General features: G+C 43.3%; 1 protein-coding gene across 1 annotated transcript; it reads left to right on the top strand.

Annotated features, from left to right (window-relative positions):
• The first annotated feature begins 801 nt into the window (after window positions 1–801).
• Window positions 802–13,018, top strand: LOC109932532 (interleukin-8-like). Its single transcript, XM_020531688.2, has 5 exons — window positions 802–866; window positions 6,996–7,122; window positions 8,258–8,329; window positions 12,707–12,843; window positions 12,978–13,018. Exons 1-5 carry the CDS (start codon window positions 806–808, stop codon window positions 13,016–13,018), a joined length of 438 nt encoding a protein of 145 aa, XP_020387277.2. The 5' UTR covers window positions 802–805.
• Window positions 13,019–17,775: the final 4,757 nt, after the last annotated feature.

Here is a 17,775-nt window from a genome sequence, read left to right as displayed (position 1 = left end):
AAGGGAAGGCTGACAGAGGTGAGGATGAGGGAATAGAGTGAGCAGGACTTATACAGAATTGAGCTGATGTTGCAGTGCCTGGGGGTCGAGGTTTTAGTCTGGCCCCTTCAACATTAGCAGGGTTATGGTTGCATGCCATGTATCTGAAAACTGAAATGTAGGCCTCTCTCAAACCTGTTTTCCAGGATCTCCAAATCTCCAGTTAGTGTTTCTGCTGGAGAAAAAGACCAGGAAGCTACTGGATGTGGATTAAGGGAGAGTTACAGCATGCAGGAAGTTGCCATCTTTATCTGCAACAAATAAAAAAGCATAAGTGGTGTGTATGCAGATAGAAAATATTTAAAAATGGGAGCGCAAGATGAGAGCAAAGGCACATTATCCTACGTATTATAAATAGTAATATAGGGAACAAAAGCAGGGCCAATTATGTGCTTTTACAAATAATTGTTTATAAAAATTGCAGTGAGGAAATAAAATCAGGCAGATAATGGAACAGGTGACTGGTTCACTGGTACAGTGTTCACTACCACCCAAGATGTAAAACCATGAAAAGAACATTATGTAAACAAATTATTTGCTTGTCTGTTTCAACTCCAGAGCATCTTCCCTGCCTGTCATTTTCAGTTGCTGCACTAAGCATGGGCTGATGAGGGGTATGTTTTCTGTGAGTGCAGGAGAAACATCAGTTGTCGGTCTGATTATGTAAGCGCCCTTGAGCTATTTATCTTCAAACAAGTGGAAGTGGAGAGCACGAGTTCAAGTCAGACTGCAGTGCCAATTGCACGCACAGTTCAGAAGAAGCAAGATGATGAGCAGAGAAGCAACTGTGATAGCTCTGCTCCTGCTTCTTTGTGCAGCTGCTCAAGGTATATGGAAACAGTTACATTCCCTTTCAGAATCAGGAAGGATCATTCTCCGTGTGATGAATGGAAGTTGATTGTGAACCTAAAAATATTTTTTCAGTATTCACCTTATTGTTTGATATAAGGCTTGATTGAAGGTTGTGAAAGCTACAGTTCTTGAGATAAATCTAGAATTAGAATTTTACCCTGGTTGTGGCAGACAGGCAGGTAATTTAGGGTGGCTGCGGTTTTGACGCTATAATGTATGTGATCCACATGTTTTCATGCCACAGTGAATGCAATCTTTTATCCAGGATTCCTAACCCAAAAGTGCTGATAGATTTAACTTCCAGTTAAATAGGGAGAACCCTACAGTAGGCCATAGCACCTACATAGTTCCTGTAGGGAACCTACAGCTGCCACTGAACGTGTGGAACAGGGGTCCATTCTCTGACCTCAAGGCTCCCTAATCCCTGACACCCAAGGGATCTTTGTTTTGTGGGAGGGTTGGGTCACCATCTGAGGGAGGGTGGGTTGTGTTCCTACATTCCAGAAACATGAACCCTTCCCTCCTATAGTATCCAGTTATTGCCTCATTTGAAAGCTTGTATATCCAAAATCCATGGATATCAGACCCACCTCAGTAGTCACACTTTCACTTTTGAATCAGAAGGTCTTAGATTCAAGCTCCCCTCCTGAGATTCATGTCTGTATCTAAACTAAGTCTAATGGAAAACTGAAGGAATCATGCACTGGAAGAGATGTCATCCTCCCAATGAATCCAAATCTGGAGCATCCTCCTGTTATAATAGTCAATATTAAATAAAAACATTTTAAGAAACAGATTATCTGAAGACGTCTCGTTGTAAATTGTAGGTCTTAGTGAGGGTAAGTTGGCTTTTCCAGTTTCCTATATTGCAACAGTGACTGAATTTCATTGGCAGTAATAGCACAAAATGTTCTGAAATCATGGCAGGTTGTACTTACATTAAGGTTTGTTCTTTTGTTCCTATTTATCATCTAGAATTTTTAAAACGTGGGTGGGTAGACTTCCAGCACACTCAGTGTCAGTGAGATTAAATTTAAAGCTTGCATGATCTCTGTGTCTGCTTTGGAGAATTTTATTCATGTGTCCACGTGGCTATTCTCAATGATATCAGTGAAAAAAGTCGGGTGATTCATATAGGTAGCAGTCTACAGTGCCTCTTATACTCAGGCAAATGATGTAAATCTGTTTATACAAATTACATTCTTCTCTGTTGACTACTATCCAGATAACCGATATATACCAACGATAACAGGATTTTCACAGAAACCAAAATTTCAGGATTAGCTTGATTTTTTTTTGACCAATATGGAACCCAAATCCAATAAGATAGATGAGAGTGAACTAAATTTACTGCTGGGGCACCAAACATATGGAACAGATTGCCCACCTTTAAGGATTGGTCTTATCATAATTTAATCTCCAAACATAGGTGAATAAACTCCACAAAGGCCAGTAGCCCATCACCAAGCCACATTTTATTTGCATCAGATACTGGTGGCATGTACCAGACTGTAACATGCCTCTTGCATCCAGAGCAGTTTGGCAGAAATTCATCTTCAGGTAGTTACTGTGTCAAAGCTGCGACATCTGCCGTGTCCATCTAGTCCTCAGAGGTTTCTTCAATACTAGGCAGAGGGGGAGGACCCATGGGTTCTGACAGCCTTGCATGACATTCTGACGGACCAGGTATGTTTTGCTCCCGCCCCGTTTGCAAGGTTGCAGCTTTCATGTGGCCTACATGCTTGTTCAGGGCCACCTCTCCTACCTGAACTTTGCATGTCACCTTGCATTGAACATGCCCCTTACCCATACAGGGCCATTCCCGTAGTTTTGACACCAAACTTTGTCCCCTGAAGTAATCTGCCTCTCTAGCTTAGAGGAGTCTTGTGTCCAGCATTGGCATTCCCGATGCTGTTCCACCCTCCTCCTCGCAGGTCTGGGAAGATCAGGTTTAACTTGGTGCAGAGTCTTATCCCCATTAGCAACTCTGCTGGAGCTGTCCCTGTAGTCGCATGAGGGGTGGTCCTATAATCAAACAGGAACTAGGACAGTTTGGTATCGAGTGAAGATGTAGAATGTTTCTTTAAGCCTGCCTTCAAAGTTTGGACTGGACTGCTCTTTCCACCAGACTGTTGGATGATGGATGATGTAGAGCTGTCATTACATGCTGAACGCCATTCGACTTTGGGAAATACTTGAAATGCTTGCTGGTAAATGATGGCTCATTGTCTGAACCAACAGCTCCGGGAGTGCGTGCATTGCAAAAGATACTCACAATGTTTCAATCGTCATCCCCGCATTTGACAAATAAACTCTATGCATATCCAACCACTTTGAATGGGTGTCCACAATGACTAAAAACTTACAGTCCATGAAAGGAACGGCATAGTCAATGTGCAGTCGAGTCCAGTGTTTACCCAGCCATTCCCACAAATGTGGGGGAGCCCTTGGTGGTAATTTTTGTCCATTAGAACTGGATGATCATTTAACCAGACATTTATTTTGATTGAGAGAGATAGTAGGAACTGCAGATGCTGGAGAATCTGAGACAACAAGGTGCAGAGCTGGATGAACACAGCAGGCCAAGCAGCATCATAGGAGCAGAGGGATGCTGCTTGGCCTGCTGTGTTCATCCAGCGCTGCACCTTGTTGTCTCATTTATTTTGATTGGTTCTGATTTGGATGTTGTTAAACAATTTAACTGTTCCAAACCAGCTGTAAGTGGACTTTCCAGGATGCACTCTCCTGGATACCAGCCTATGAGTTCTCTTACTTAATTCAGGCCTGGTGGCACTCTTTTGCTATCTCAAGTCTGCTTACAGGCAGCAACTACAATGGCCTGCTTGCCTAGATCCTCAAGGAAATTTTAATCATTTGACTTATTGTCAGGTTTTATTTTCAGATTTTTCTGTGGGCTGACCTAGGGAATCTGCTCAGGATATGTCCTGAGTGTTCTTATGCAATTGTCTTCACTCAGATGGTGTTCTCCAAGTGCAGTCAGCCTGGAGAGGGTGTTCACTTCCATCGGCATACCCTGTATGTTCCACGTGCCACATTTTCTAATGTCAAAGACAGTTTGAAGCCCACATAGGCTTCAGCGAGTAGACTCATTTACATGGTCACAACTACCCCTATAAACCAGTGCCCACATTGTACAATCCCATTGATACCTGGTCTAGGGGAAACCCCTCACCAGTGCTTTCCAATTCAGTTTTGTACTTCCCCTTGTTAACCCATGAAACAGAATGGGAAACTGATGGATGGAAATCTTTGCAGATATCATTACTTTTAAAACAACAAAAGTTCACCACAGTCACTATTCATGTGCTCGTCAGGTTTAATTTAGAGATAGTAGGAACTGCAGATGCTGGAGAATCTGAGATAACAAGGTGTAGAGCTGGATGAACACAGCAGGCCAAGCAGCATCAGAGGAGCAGAAAGGCTGACGTTTCGGGTCTAGACCCTTCTTCAGAAATGGGGGAGGGGAAGGGGATTCTGAAATAAGTAGGGAGAGAGGGGGAGGCAGATAGAAGATGGATAGAGGAGAAGATAGGTGGAGAGGAGACAGACAGGTCAAGGAGGCGGGGATGGAGCCAGTAAAGGTGAGTGTAGGTGGGGGGTTAGGGAGGAGATAGGTCAGTCCAGGGAGGATGGACAGGTCAAGGGGGCGGGATGAGGCTGGTCGGTAGAAGATGGGGGTGGGGCTTGAGGTGGGAGGAATGGCAAGGTGGGAGGAAGGACAGGTTAGGGAAGTGGGCCGAGCTGGGCTGGTTTTGGGATGCGGTTGGTGGAGGGGAGATTTTAAAGCTTGTGAAGTCCACATTGATACCACTGGGCTGCAGGGTTCCCAAGCGCAATATGAGATGCTGTTCCTGCAACCTTCGGGTGGCATCATTGTGGCACTGCAGGAGGCCCAGGATGGACATGTCGTCAAAGGAGTGGGAGGGGGAGTTGAAATGGTTCGCGACTGGGAGGTGCAGTCATTTGTTGCGAACCGAGTGTAGGTGTTCCACAAAGCAGTCCCCAAGCCTCCGCTTGGTTTCCCCGATGTAGAGGAGGCCACATCTGGAACAGCGGATACAGTATACCACATTAGCAGATGTGCATGTGAACATCTGTTTGATGTGGAAGGTCTTCTTGGGGCCTGGGATGGTGGTGAGGGGAGAGGTGTATGGGCAGGTGTAGCACTTCCTGCGGTTGCAAGGAAAGGTGCCGGGTGTGGTGGGGCTGGTTGGGAGTGTGGAGCGGACAAGGGAGTCACAGAGAGAGTGGTCCCTCCGGAAAGCAGATAAGGGTGGGGAGGGAAAAATGTCTTTGGTAGTGGGGTCAGATTGCAGGTGGCGGAAGTGCCGGGGGATGGTGCGTTGGATCCGGAGGTTGGTGGGGTGGTACGTGAGGATGAGGGGGATTCTGTTTTGGTTGTTATTGTGGGGAGGGGGTGTGAGGGATGAGTTGCAGGAAATGCGAGAGACATGGTCGAGGGCGTTTTCGACCACTGTGGAGGGGAAGTTGCGGTCCTTGAAAAACGAGGACATCTGGGATGCGGCGGAGACAAAGGAATTGGGAAGAGGGGATGGCATTTTTGCAGGAAGGTGGGTGAGAGGAGGTGTACTCTAGGTAGCTGTGGGAGTCGGTAGGCTTGAAATGGATATTGGTTTCCAGGTGGTTGCCAGAGATGGAAACAGAGAGGTCCAGGAAGGAGAGAGAGGTACCCTGCAGCCCAATGGTATCAATATGGACTTCACAACCTTCAAAATCTCCCCTCCCCCAACCGCATCCCAAAACCAGCCCAGCTCGTCCCCGCCTCCCTAACCTGTCCTTCCTACCACCTATCCATTCCTCCCACCTCAAGCCCCACCCCCATCTCCTACCTACCAGTCTCATCCCATCCCCTTGACCTGTCCATCCTCCCTGGACTGACCTATCCCCTCCCTAACGCCCCACTTACACTCACCTTTCCTGGCATCAAGCCCGCCTCTTTGACCTGTCTGTCTCCTCTCCACCTATCTTCTCCTTTATCCATCTTCTATCCGCCTCCCCCTCTCTCCCTATTTATTTCAGAATCTCCTTCCCCTCCCACATTTCTGAAGAAGGGTCTAGACCCAAAACATCAGGTTTCCTGCTCCTCTGATGCTGCTTGGCCTGCTGTGTTCATCCAGCTCTCCACCTTGTTAAATCATATTTGATGATGTCCACTTGGCTGATCACATTCCAATCACTACAACAGTGATTTTGTTGTAGCAATTGACTATTCAGCCAATTAAGAAGGGAATTTATTGTTAAAGATGCTGAAACGCAACTACTTTGACAATCAGTGTGGACTCAAAGCTGAGTAGCATAGCACTACTTCGAGCAGCATTGCCAAGGTGACTTTCTCTATCTTAGAGTTGCTACAGAGCTCAACACAGCTAGTGGATGAGTTCTATTGCAATGTAGTTAGTGGAAGGCTCCCAGTTTTCTGTGTAGGCTTCAGGGTAGACTTCACATTGCGTCAGAGGATACCTCAAACAGTTCTGGACTTTGATGATCCAGTTTCAGACTACATTACCTTGGCATGAGTGATAAAAGTGGAATCGATGGGATAGCAATGAGCACAAATTCTGTTATTACCAAGAGAAGTCAGCAGGTTGGTGCTCCATGCAGCTACTGACATTCCAAAAGCGTAGTACCGCAGCAATGCTGATAAATCTGCTGGAGCACAGATTTTTGGACCATTGCAGAAGGTTTCAAGTACCTTTGAGCACTGGTAGCCACATTCATGATGGCAGCAGTATGTGTTTGGATGACAGTAATCGGAATGTAATGATGTCCATCTGAACTTCTGCTGCAGCAGGTAACCATTGGGAGATCAGAACCTGTGCTACACTGAAACCTAAGACAACAGCGAGCAGATTCTCTATCAGAGGTACATATATCAGTGAGCAGTGACTATAGTAAATCTCCATCAAACAAGAGAATATCTCTGCTGAGTCCCTAAGGTAGGAATCATTGATAGATCGTGGTCTAAAAGGTGAATGAATAACCTATTCTTCAGGGCTGAGAATTCTCACTTCAAACTCATGTGCCATTGTCTGGTTTATTCATAGATTTTTTTTAATATATAGGATTCCTTTTAAGGAGAGCAGGACGTTGTCATTGTCCAAGAGCGACAACAGCCTCCATTCCTTTGCAGTACATCAAGGACATCAAATTTATCTCCAGGGGCCCTCACTGCTTCAAAGAACAAGTGATGTAAGTAATAATTCCAATCAGTTCTTTGGAATAAAATTCTAGCATTATGCACCCAGCTGAAACCAGGCAGGACCCTGCCATCTGCAATTTTAACCTTCTTTGCTAACAGGCAGCTAGGTTAGCCACATAACAGTGGCAGGTCCTTCTTATTGGAATCCAGCTACAATTTTTACTAAGGCCTGAGCAGGGAAGATTTGAATTTTTCAGCCTGATCAATCTCGAATGGACGGGGTAAACCTCCAGATGTGGCTGAGAAAGTTAACTTTTGCTTTCTTTCCTTAATGAAGCCAGGAGCACCATAAATATTCCTCCAAAGGCACTCACAAAAAAATCCCAGGCTTTCAGTGAACCAGCTCCAGTCCTGCCATCTACATTGTATTAGCAGTGTCTTCAGGCCTCAGGATACTCAAAGACTTCTTGTAATCGCCACCTGTTTTGATCATGAAGTGGAAAAAGTGGCAGACTGATCAGCTCTTAGAGTTAAAATGGCTTGAAACTGATAGTGACATTTCACCAGGCATGAGCCTGGAGTTAATATTGTAGCCTTTGTACCATCCATCTCCAAAACTGTCTATTTTAAGCAAACGAAAATGTCAGGCAGACTATTATGTTCTCGTTCGCAATAGTTGGAGCACATTGCAGCTGCATGTGCTATCCATTCACAGTCTGAGCTGTCAAACTAACGGCGGGCCATGAAGAGAGTAATTAGACCAACTAATACACTAATATTACTGACTCTTATTTGAAAGCAGAAAACAATGTAATCTGGCTTGTTTTTTTTTGTTTCGTTCAAATTTTTACTCGCCATAAAACTGAGAAATGTAAAATTTTCAATGTAACGGAAATCTAAGACTCACATTTTGATTCAGTTGTCCAAACAAATCATTTATGACTGACTGCCTGAAATTATCTTCTCATATTTAACCAACATCAGTAATATTCAGGCTCTACCCATCCATGCACATTCATTGCCATTAGCTAATCTGCTGATAGCTAACAACATTTTACACAGAGGTTGAAGCATTCTGTATCACTGCTTTAATATTGTAACCATTTTGCTTTTTAGTGCAGCACTTCAAATGAATTCTAATTGTTACTGCTCACCCACTATATGTACAATTTCTGCTCCTTCCAGTGCAGTTTTAACAACTGGAGGTGAAGTCTGCATAAAGCCTCATGCAAACTGGTTGAAAAAAATTGAAAGAAGGTGGGTCCATAATGTTATTTCTTAATAGAATACAAATTGGACTGATGAAGTGCAAAAATACTTCAACAATGCCCATGTCTAATATTAAATTCACGAGGTCAGGGACAAAAATCCATGCAGTACCTGCTATGCCAATAGGAGACAGCAGTGATCTATATTCTCAACCGAGCACTGACACAAGAGCCTGGCTATTAACAGACAAGGTTAAATAGACCAGGGAAGGTTGGAGTTTTGGATGGGAAATCTGGAAATCTATGATTCCCTGGATGCTGTGGTGTTTGAACTACTCCACAACAGCTGTCTTTTGTCAAGGTTTGCCGTTGCCTTGAAGTCAGCGAGATAGACAGACTTGGCTTGCATCTGGATGGGGTTAATATGGAGAGAGTCGTATTCCTGATATAGTGGGGGGTTGGGGAAGGGCAGCTGATTAATTCCTGACCTCTGCAGTGAAGGTCATTTGATCCTTAGCGAGTCTGATCCCTGATCCCAGCAGTCTTTTGAATGGAAGTGCTGATGATTCTGAAGGAATTCTGGTCACTCCTGACCCACAAGCAGTGCTGTAAAAATGCTTATCTTCTTCGCAAAGCTGGCCTCACCTCATTACAGCTGCCAGGTCTCCTGAGGCCTAGACAGCCAGGCTGATCATGTTAAACTAAAACTGGTTAAATCTGAAATTAATTATAGAATCCCTACAGTGTAGAAAGAGGCTGTTTGGCCCAATGAGTCTGCACTGACACTATGAAAAAGCTTCCTACGCAAACCCAACCCTACATTTTAAAAGGGTAATCCACCTACATACTAGGGGTAATTTACCATGTCCAATCCACCTAACCTGCACATCTTTGAAACAGGAGCACCTAGAGAAACCCCACACAGATATGGGCAAATGTATAATTGCCACCACACAGACAGTCATCTAAGGCTGGAATTGAACCCAGGTCCCTGAGGTTATGAGGCAGCAGCACTAACCACTGAGCTGCCCATTGCAATTTTGTAAATTGCTGGCCTCACTCCTAGAAGTGGGTGGGCCTTCAACCCCATGGCCCACCCCTGTAAATCCTACCGTGGGCATGTTAGAATTCAGATTGTTAAAAATGTCCCCATTTTCATGATGATAAAACATATCCATTTTTTTTTGAGTGTTAAAACTCACCCAAGAAATCTTAGAGCACAGAAAGAAGCCCACTCAGCTCATCCTGCTTGATGCAGTCCAAGAAAGAGTTTTCCAATTAAACCTGCATCATCGCCCTTATGTGTTCTGCCCTCTGCCCTGCTTTTGGAAGCAAGCCCCACCTCGGAAAGTTGCTGACCAACTCCTGGTCAAGTGTTGGCCAGAGATGTGGGAATACCCACAGCGTGCCCGGTGTTGGGAGGCAGTTGTGAATGGAGACTCGTAACCCGAACACTCCTGCCCCTCCCCCCATCAAGAGAGAGGGGCAAAAGGGACACTTTCCAGGCTTCCCCTGTGCCCTTGATCTCCTCCCACCAGTGCGAAAGTTGAGATTGGAAGGGATCAGCCCTTACGTGATTACTTATTGGCCACTTGGTCAATTGGAGCAAGGAAGGGCAAGCCGGATGAGGCTTCACCTGCTCTGCTGCAAAATGATGGACAGGTTAGGGTAGGAGTGAACCCAGTGGGAAGGATAACTGAAGAATTTTACTGCTCCCTCCCTCCCCACTTACCTGCCACAGGGATATGTGAAACTCTGCCCTATCAGTAGATGACAGATTTATTTTGTGTCTTGCTGTGAAAGTTTGTAATAAAAAACAAGCGTAATTTAGGTGTTTGTAACTCCAATGATCACATAGTGTAGTTGAAATTGTTCTTTCAGTCTCCCCAAATTGAAATACTTGTTTCAGAATCTATCCCATTTTCCCCTTTGTAGTTGAATTTTAACCCATGATTCTAGTTTTGCAAGTCAGCATTTAAATTCTTATAAAAACCGAAAGAACTGCGGATGCTGTAAATCAGGAACAAAAACAGAAGTTAATGGGAAAGGCTCAACAGGTCTGGCAGCATCTGTGAAAAAAAAAGTCAGAGTTAACGTTTCGGATCTGGTAACCCTTCCTCAGAAAGTTCTGCGGAAAGGTCACTGGACCCGAAATGTTAACTCAGATATTTTCTTCACAGATGCTGCCAGTCCTGTTGAAATTCTTATTTTTGGAGCCAGTGCTGTTTTGTATTTCCAGGCCATTTGACACTGTAACCATTAGGAGAATCCAATTCTAAGCTCAGATCCATGATATAATATGCCAATCACTGGTTATCCTAAATTTTTGCAGATTATCCCTCAACCTTGCAACAAAAACTGTATTTGTGACTGTCTAACTCCTTCCCACTGAGAATTCTTCCACTGCCTTCCCCACAGTGCATTTTTCCACTGATGGATTCCTTCCCTCAACTTCCTTTTTGGAACCAGTGCTTTGTCTTCCCCATGGAGTCTTCTTTGTCAGCCTAAAAACTATCCCTTCATTCACCCTCCTTCCTCATCATTGAACTTTGCTTGGCCTTATGACTGTATGTGGTTTTTTACTTCAGGTTCTTTCCAATGTCGTTTGATTGTTATTGTTAAAAATGTGACTGTCTATTTAATATTAAAATGCTCATATTAAAATATTGTACAGTTATATATAACACCTACATATAAAACTATACAGGATGTACACCACTGAAACAAACCATTCAGCCCAACTGATCCATGGCTGATCCTTCCATCCCTTTTCATCAAATTCAGCCAGCACATTCATCCTTTTCCCCTCATCTTGCTTCCTTTTAAGTACTTTTATACTAGCCATTCCAACTTACCTCAAACTATTCCTTCAGAAAGCAAGTTCCATATTCTAACACGCTCTGAGGAAGGAAGTTTCTCCTTAATTCACATTGGACTTATTATTGATCATCTTTCAACTTGAAGTCCTGTTGCTTATTCACATGCAGTAATTCCTTGCTAGGCCAGAATCCACTTGTGTCACTGCTCCTCCAATGCCTTACCGAAGCTCTGGATAAAGTGGGAAGATAAACTGTCTGTATCTTCCATTGCAGTTTCCAAGGAGGGATACTCTCCCTGTGATATTCCAGATCATTCATCCATCATTCCAACTTCCAGCTGCTCTTGCTGGCAGCTTCCTATACAGCTGCAAAAACTTCTATTGACCTCTTCCCACACCACGGCCCAAAGACTTACTTGATGAAAATGAATAATTTCTCCATTCCCCCTAATCAAGTGCACTGTATTCACTATTGATAGTGCAGTCTCCTCCATACTAAGGAAGCCATGTGTAGATTAGATTACTGCTTTGCCGAACACCTCCATTCCATCTTTTGGCCTAACCCTGAGATGTTAGTGACTGTCCATTCCCACCCTCTGCCCTGAACCTTTGTACACAAAGTGCTTCCGTAATAACAGAGGAAATTCCAGCCATCATCACATGCTTGGTAACCTGGCAGGTCAAATTATCTGTCAGTTCTAGAGCCTGTCTATTGTCTATTTCAATGAATTTATTCAAATAAAACTCACACATGTAATAGAATAGGTGGGAGATCTCCTCTGGCAAGTTAGTATCACCAACCTCTATTCTCCCATCATTATGCTTTACTTTGGAAATTTAGGTAAATACATTTACCTTATTAAAAATTCAGAAGTGCAGGATATGTGTTTTATAGAGCATTGCAGGGATGTGGGATTAAAGTTCACTTTTAAGGTCTTCGCAAAAATTTGTAGCTCGGGCTGTGGATGCAGTTGTTCGCTCGCTCGCTGAGCCGATTGTTCTGTGGTGTGCAAAAGTTTTGTCACTCTTCAGTGCGACCTCTAATCGAAGCGTTGGTGTTCTACTTCCTTCCGGATTTATATGACCCACTGGTGGGACGGTCTTGTCACTTCCGTTTCTGGTGTTTCAGCAGCATTTGGCACACAGTGTATATTTCTATGTGTTTGTTAATGGAGTCCCATGTTGAAAATCAGGCTTCCAGAAATTCCCTTACATGTCTGGTGTTCACTTGTCCCAGTATGGTCACTTTGTCCCAGTTGAACTGATGGCCCTCATTGTCTCTGTGTATTGAGACAAGTGAATATTGGTCGTGTCTTTTTACTGTTCGTGTATCCTGGTCATCAGTTTCCTCCCTGTTTGTCCAATGTAATGTTTATTGCACTCGCTGCATGGGATTCTGTATATCATGTTGGTCTTGTTTACTGTTGGTATGGGATCTTTAATCAAACGCACAGAAGTAGAAGATCCGGAAACAGAACACCAACGCTTCGATTAGAGGTCTCCCTGATGATGTTGCCTAGAAGGGTAAAGAAACATCTACACACCACAGAACAAATGGCTCAGCGAGCTAACGAACAACTGAAATTAACTTTCTTCCTTGCTTCTCAGTGATGGACCAGAATTAGGCTGTCATGCGATGATGGCAAATGGAGACCAAGCATCACCTTCGGGCGTGGGGAATATCGATGTTCTCGCAATTCTCGAATGCTTCATTTTAATTGGCTTGAGCATTTCCATTGATAGAGGTACTAGGAACAGGCCCACAACCCATCATCCCTGCTCTAGCGTTGCAGAAGACCAGAAAGTGGACAAAACTTGGGAAACGGGGAAGAGCAGAATTACGAGAAATAAAAGTATCTTTCTCTCTTTTTGCTTTTAGGCATCCAGAGCCAAGTACAGGCTGAAGAAAGTAAACAATAATGAATGTCATGGGATGCTTCAGGAATTTATGTCATAAAAATTGCTGAACACAATCTTTATCTCAATGTTTCATACAGTAATATTTTGTATAGCTACGAATGACAACTTTACTTGTCCCTTGGGTAACAGTGAAAATATTTTAATCATATAACAATTTCAGAACATGATTACCCTTCTCCACATCAGTTAGCTTCACTGTACACCCCAGGCCCTGCATTGTATGGGTTGCTCCCTGCAGAGCCAACTCATTTTCAATTATTCACACTTCTACTTAGCACCCTACTCTTTCTTGGCTTATCATCAGCTGCCTCTTTGTTTGCCCATCCCCTTTTGCCTCACATGCTCTTTCTCCATCTTTTCTCAGCCTCACTCCTTCTTTTATTTCTCTTTCTCCTTTTTTTTCTCTCTCTGTCTTTTCTCTCCTCTTCTCTCTCTCTGAGCTCTGTCCCCATGTACACTATTCACTCCCCTCCAGCACATCACTGGACACAAAATGTTAACTCTTTTTGTTCCCTCAACAGATGCTGCCAGACCAGTATGGTTTCTCCAAAACCCTTTGCTTTTGTTGCAGATTTCCAGCATCCACAGTTCTTTGTGCTTATTTGAGTGAGAATATTTTGTTGTTCATGTGAGCACTAGGTAAATGGTAAGATTTATAAGAAGTTATTAAAATACAAAATGTACTGTCAGAAATCTGTGACAATGTTAAATAAATATCTCTGAAAAAAGAAGTAGTCCCTAGCCCCATCACTAATCTCAATGAAGTGTTGCGCTGTCAAAGGGTCAGAGGGTAACATGGTCTACAATATCCTTGGGGCCCTGTGGAACATCTATAGCTGCTCTGCCCATTGTCCAAACTGATGATGAATCAAAAGTTCAAGACACCTGTTCAATAAAATCCAAAGAATGCCAAGATAGAAGTGTTTATCAAGAAACTATAAGCAGAAAGGGAACAACAAATGCAATTGCATCAACAACTGCATACTAATCTATGCCCATTTGGGAAGGCCAGAATTTGGTTCCCCTAACCTTAATCCTTCCCGGGCATTTCAGGTTTACAGTACAGGAAATTCAGATAGAAATACAATAGATCCAGACTTTACCCTAACTTTTATACTGTCCCTGACCCCTCTGAGCTTTGGTCCTAAGTAAGGACAATTGAGTTGATGAGTCCAATAATAGAGCAGGAATAGTTGAGGCTTGTAAATTAACTTGTAAATAAGCTCCTGAAGGGAATCGTGTTTATTCCATCCTGAATTCAACTTTTATGGAACTCAGACGTGAATGCAAGAGATTAGGCTGAAGTTTTCAGAATTGGTGTTGAGTAGAAAATACAGCATGCCCTCCTTTTGAGGTGCCCCCCCAACCCCGCAGCGAAGGTACCTAACCAATTCAGATCACTTAACACATGACGTGAGGAAGCAGCTCTATTCACTGAACACAGTACATGCCAGCACCCAGCTGAAATACACTTAGCTCACGGCTCACCAACCTGGGTCAGCCCAACTCTGATATGGATATCTACCTAACAATCTGCAGAATTCCAGGTTGGTAATTTCCACGAAAATAAAGCAACCAGGAAACGGTTTTTGTTTCCAACTGATAAATTAATTCTGTACCCTCTATTCTGAATTCAGAAGTGAAACATGTTTCTATGATTTCATCGTGTACAACTCTACTGACAGTTCCATTAATAACTAATGAATCCAGGATAGACTACATGAGCAACAGGATAATTTTGCCCAGATTTGGACTGATACATGGGAGTTAGGCTGCAAAACATACCTAATCCATTGCTATCACAGCTTGTATTAGTGACAATGCACTGTGCGCCCAACAGACAAAAAATCTTCAAAATTTTCAAGCGTCTTCAAAGTACTGGATCACACATGATCTGTCAAATCAGTGTGATATCATCTCCCTGGGTCTTCAGTAATGTGCTCCAGTTCACCACCACTTGCCAACTATAATGGAAAATAACCAGAGAAATTAACCGAGCCAGAGACTACCATTAATATAAATGAGTGATAGGATTGGATTTCAGGAACATCGCACGAGATCTTGTATTCAGGAATTTCAGAAGTCAGGATCTTACCTATTCTGTGGATTTTACTCCTAACTTCACAAAGGAAATAGAAATGGCTATTATGATCTTTTCTGTTCTGGTTTATTGCATAGAGAGTGATTTCCCCTGTTCAATATTAAGTCAAGTCCTGATAACATCATCAGACTCTGATATTCATCTGTAAAGAGGACTCCACTGGCTTTGAGGGGGTGGTCAATGACAACTGTTAGCAGAGCTAGTTAAAATTATTGACACTCGTATTGTAGTAGTTTATGACACTTAAATAACATGGAGTATTTAGTTATGGGACAGCTTGATAAGTTCATCATGTTGCACAGTGGATAGTGTGCTTGTGGATTGGGAGGCAGGAAGTTAGATTTTGGGTGTTTGTAAAATGTTAAGGGGGGAAAGCAGGGTGTGGTCCCTTTAAAAGCTGGTATGCTTTTTCAATGCTTAGACGTTCAAAAGGGATGAATGTGAACAGTTTGTGGGTTTTCAGGCACACAGAGAGGGCCTGAATTGGATGATTTGTATCACAAGACTATACTGTTAGCAGACCAAGCTGCAGTTTTGTTTTGTCACCAAACCAACAAGTTTTGAATTTAGCCAATCAATTTGAATCAGTCACTTAGATACCAAAAAACAATTGAATTCAAATCTGATTGTTTTGACAACATAGGGCCAATCATACTGTAAGAAACTGATATGTCGTCAAGGGTATAAAAGAAGCGGGCAGTTGGATAAAGATGGGAGAGTTAACTGCCATCTGCCAAAGTAAACAGTCCTCAGCTCTCAAGAGAGGACAGGCTCTCACAGACTTCTTTAAGTCTCAGAGAAAGCACCATCTAAATCAATGGTACCAATAGCACTACTAGTTTATATTCCTGACAGAAGAATTGACAGAGAAGGCATTCCTGACAGAACATTTGACGGACCAGGCACAGAACATTCCAGAAGACATGCAACCTAGTTGTGATTTCAAGAGACTAAGTTCTATTTTTTTGAAATTTTATATTATATAAGTAGGACCTGTATTTATTGAAACAGCATACCATTAGAATCTTGTTTTATTTGGGAATAGTTAGTAGTTCAAAGGAGTTTATTCAGTGCATTCATAGGTTAGTTAATTTGTTCACTGTTAGAGTTAGTTAAATAATTTGTTACTTGTTGATTGTAAAGTGATTGTCAGGGATTTGTTTTACTTAACCACTAGAAGTTGCTGAAAGGCAGGTTACACCACTTTTCACACTCCTTTTTAACAGATTATGGGGTGAAGCACTCCTCTTTGGGTCTTTTGGTTTTAGTTATCAGACCAGGGTCAACCTCCACTTTATAACAATTGTTTAGTGATACTGACTGATTGCTTCAAATGTTGGTCCGTGTCTTTGATAAATGCAGGCACCTGGAGAAAGTGTTGCACCTTTGTGAGCTGCTGCTTCCTTCGTATGGAAAGTACACTGGGGGAATTGAAAAACAAGACTCTAGTGCTGCATTGATGTATGGACATCTTATTGATTGAACAAACATTACAATTTGAAATGAACTAAAGATAGGGTTGATGTACCATGGCTACAAAGATAGAGACACTATCACTACACCGCAAAAACACTACTTATAGATAGTTTCTGTTCAGAGATTTTATTACAAATCTCTGGAGTAAGTGGGACTGGAACCTGGACATCCGGACTCAGAGATAGGGTCACAACCACCTCGTCACAAGGTGGCCAGTTGATTTTTAATCATATTATTCCTAATCAACCTTTTCAGCGATATGATTACACATTCCTGGAGCCCGTGGGTCTTGAACCCAGGCCTCCTGGCTCAGATGTAGAGTCACTACCACTGTGCCACAAGCCCCCTACTCTTCTTTCACTCGTTGCCAGCTGTGGTTCTTTGAGAAAGGAAATCAACACCTTCCAGTGACACCATCCACCTTCCAGAAACGCCTTGGCACACTGATTTGCAGCCTGGCAGCAGGGATCCCCAATGCAGGGCTCTCTACATGGGAGTCCTCCCTCTTACCATTGGGGACCCAGGAGGGAGGATGTTGCACGCAGCAGTCCCTTAATACCACAGACTGCGGCAATTCACTCCTGGTCCAACTGTTTATTTTACGTGTTGTGGATTCTGTGACCATGTATATATTGGTTGTTTGCACTCCTTTTTATCGTTATCTGAGAAATCTTTCTTTGCATTTTTGGTCGCACTTCAGACCCATGCTGCTGATCTTTGGCACCAAGTGCAGAGGAGTGTGGGCAGATCGGAGGATCTCCTCATGGACCTGCTCCCGTGCCTGGCCAGGCTGGCTATTAACTGTTCCAGGCAGTGGGATGTGGAGGGGGTTGTCTGCCGACTGCCTGTCCCTCTTCCGCGGTTACGTTCGTAATCAGGTATAATTGAAGAGGGAGCACTCGGTGTCTGCCAAGGCTCTCGATGCCTTTTGAGGGAAGTGGGCACCATCGGGGGATACAGTGCTTTATTTCTCCCTCCAAATCCATTTTGATTTAGTTCCCTCCCTCTGTTCAAGCCCTTGCCACACCCCCCTCACATTTTGCTGTTAGTATCACCCCCTTAATAGACTCTGCTTGGAAATATCCAATTGGCCTCAACGTTGTTTTCCTGGCAGTGGAAAATAAAGCATATATATTAAATCCAGAGGGGATCTTGTGCCCCTCTGAGCCATGAAGACTTG

The sequence above is a fragment of the Rhincodon typus genome, chromosome 1 (assembly GCF_021869965.1).
Source record: "Rhincodon typus isolate 14 chromosome 1, sRhiTyp1.1, whole genome shotgun sequence".
Lineage (NCBI taxonomy): Eukaryota > Metazoa > Chordata > Chondrichthyes > Orectolobiformes > Rhincodontidae > Rhincodon > Rhincodon typus.
The sequence above is the reverse complement of the archived record's forward strand: the minus strand, read 5'-3'. Positions and strand labels throughout refer to the sequence as shown.

Coding starts and splice junctions, on each gene's coding strand:
- LOC109932532 (XM_020531688.2), top strand. CDS start 806: ATGATGAGCAGAGAAGCAACTGTGATAGCTCTGCTCCTGCTTCTTTGT. Junction 7,123..8,257: donor TGCTTCAAAGAACAAGTGAT/GTAAGTAATAAT, acceptor TGCTCCTTCCAG/TGCAGTTTTAACAACTGGAG. Junction 8,330..12,706: donor TTGAAAAAAATTGAAAGAAG/GTGGGTCCATAA, acceptor CTTGCTTCTCAG/TGATGGACCAGAATTAGGCT.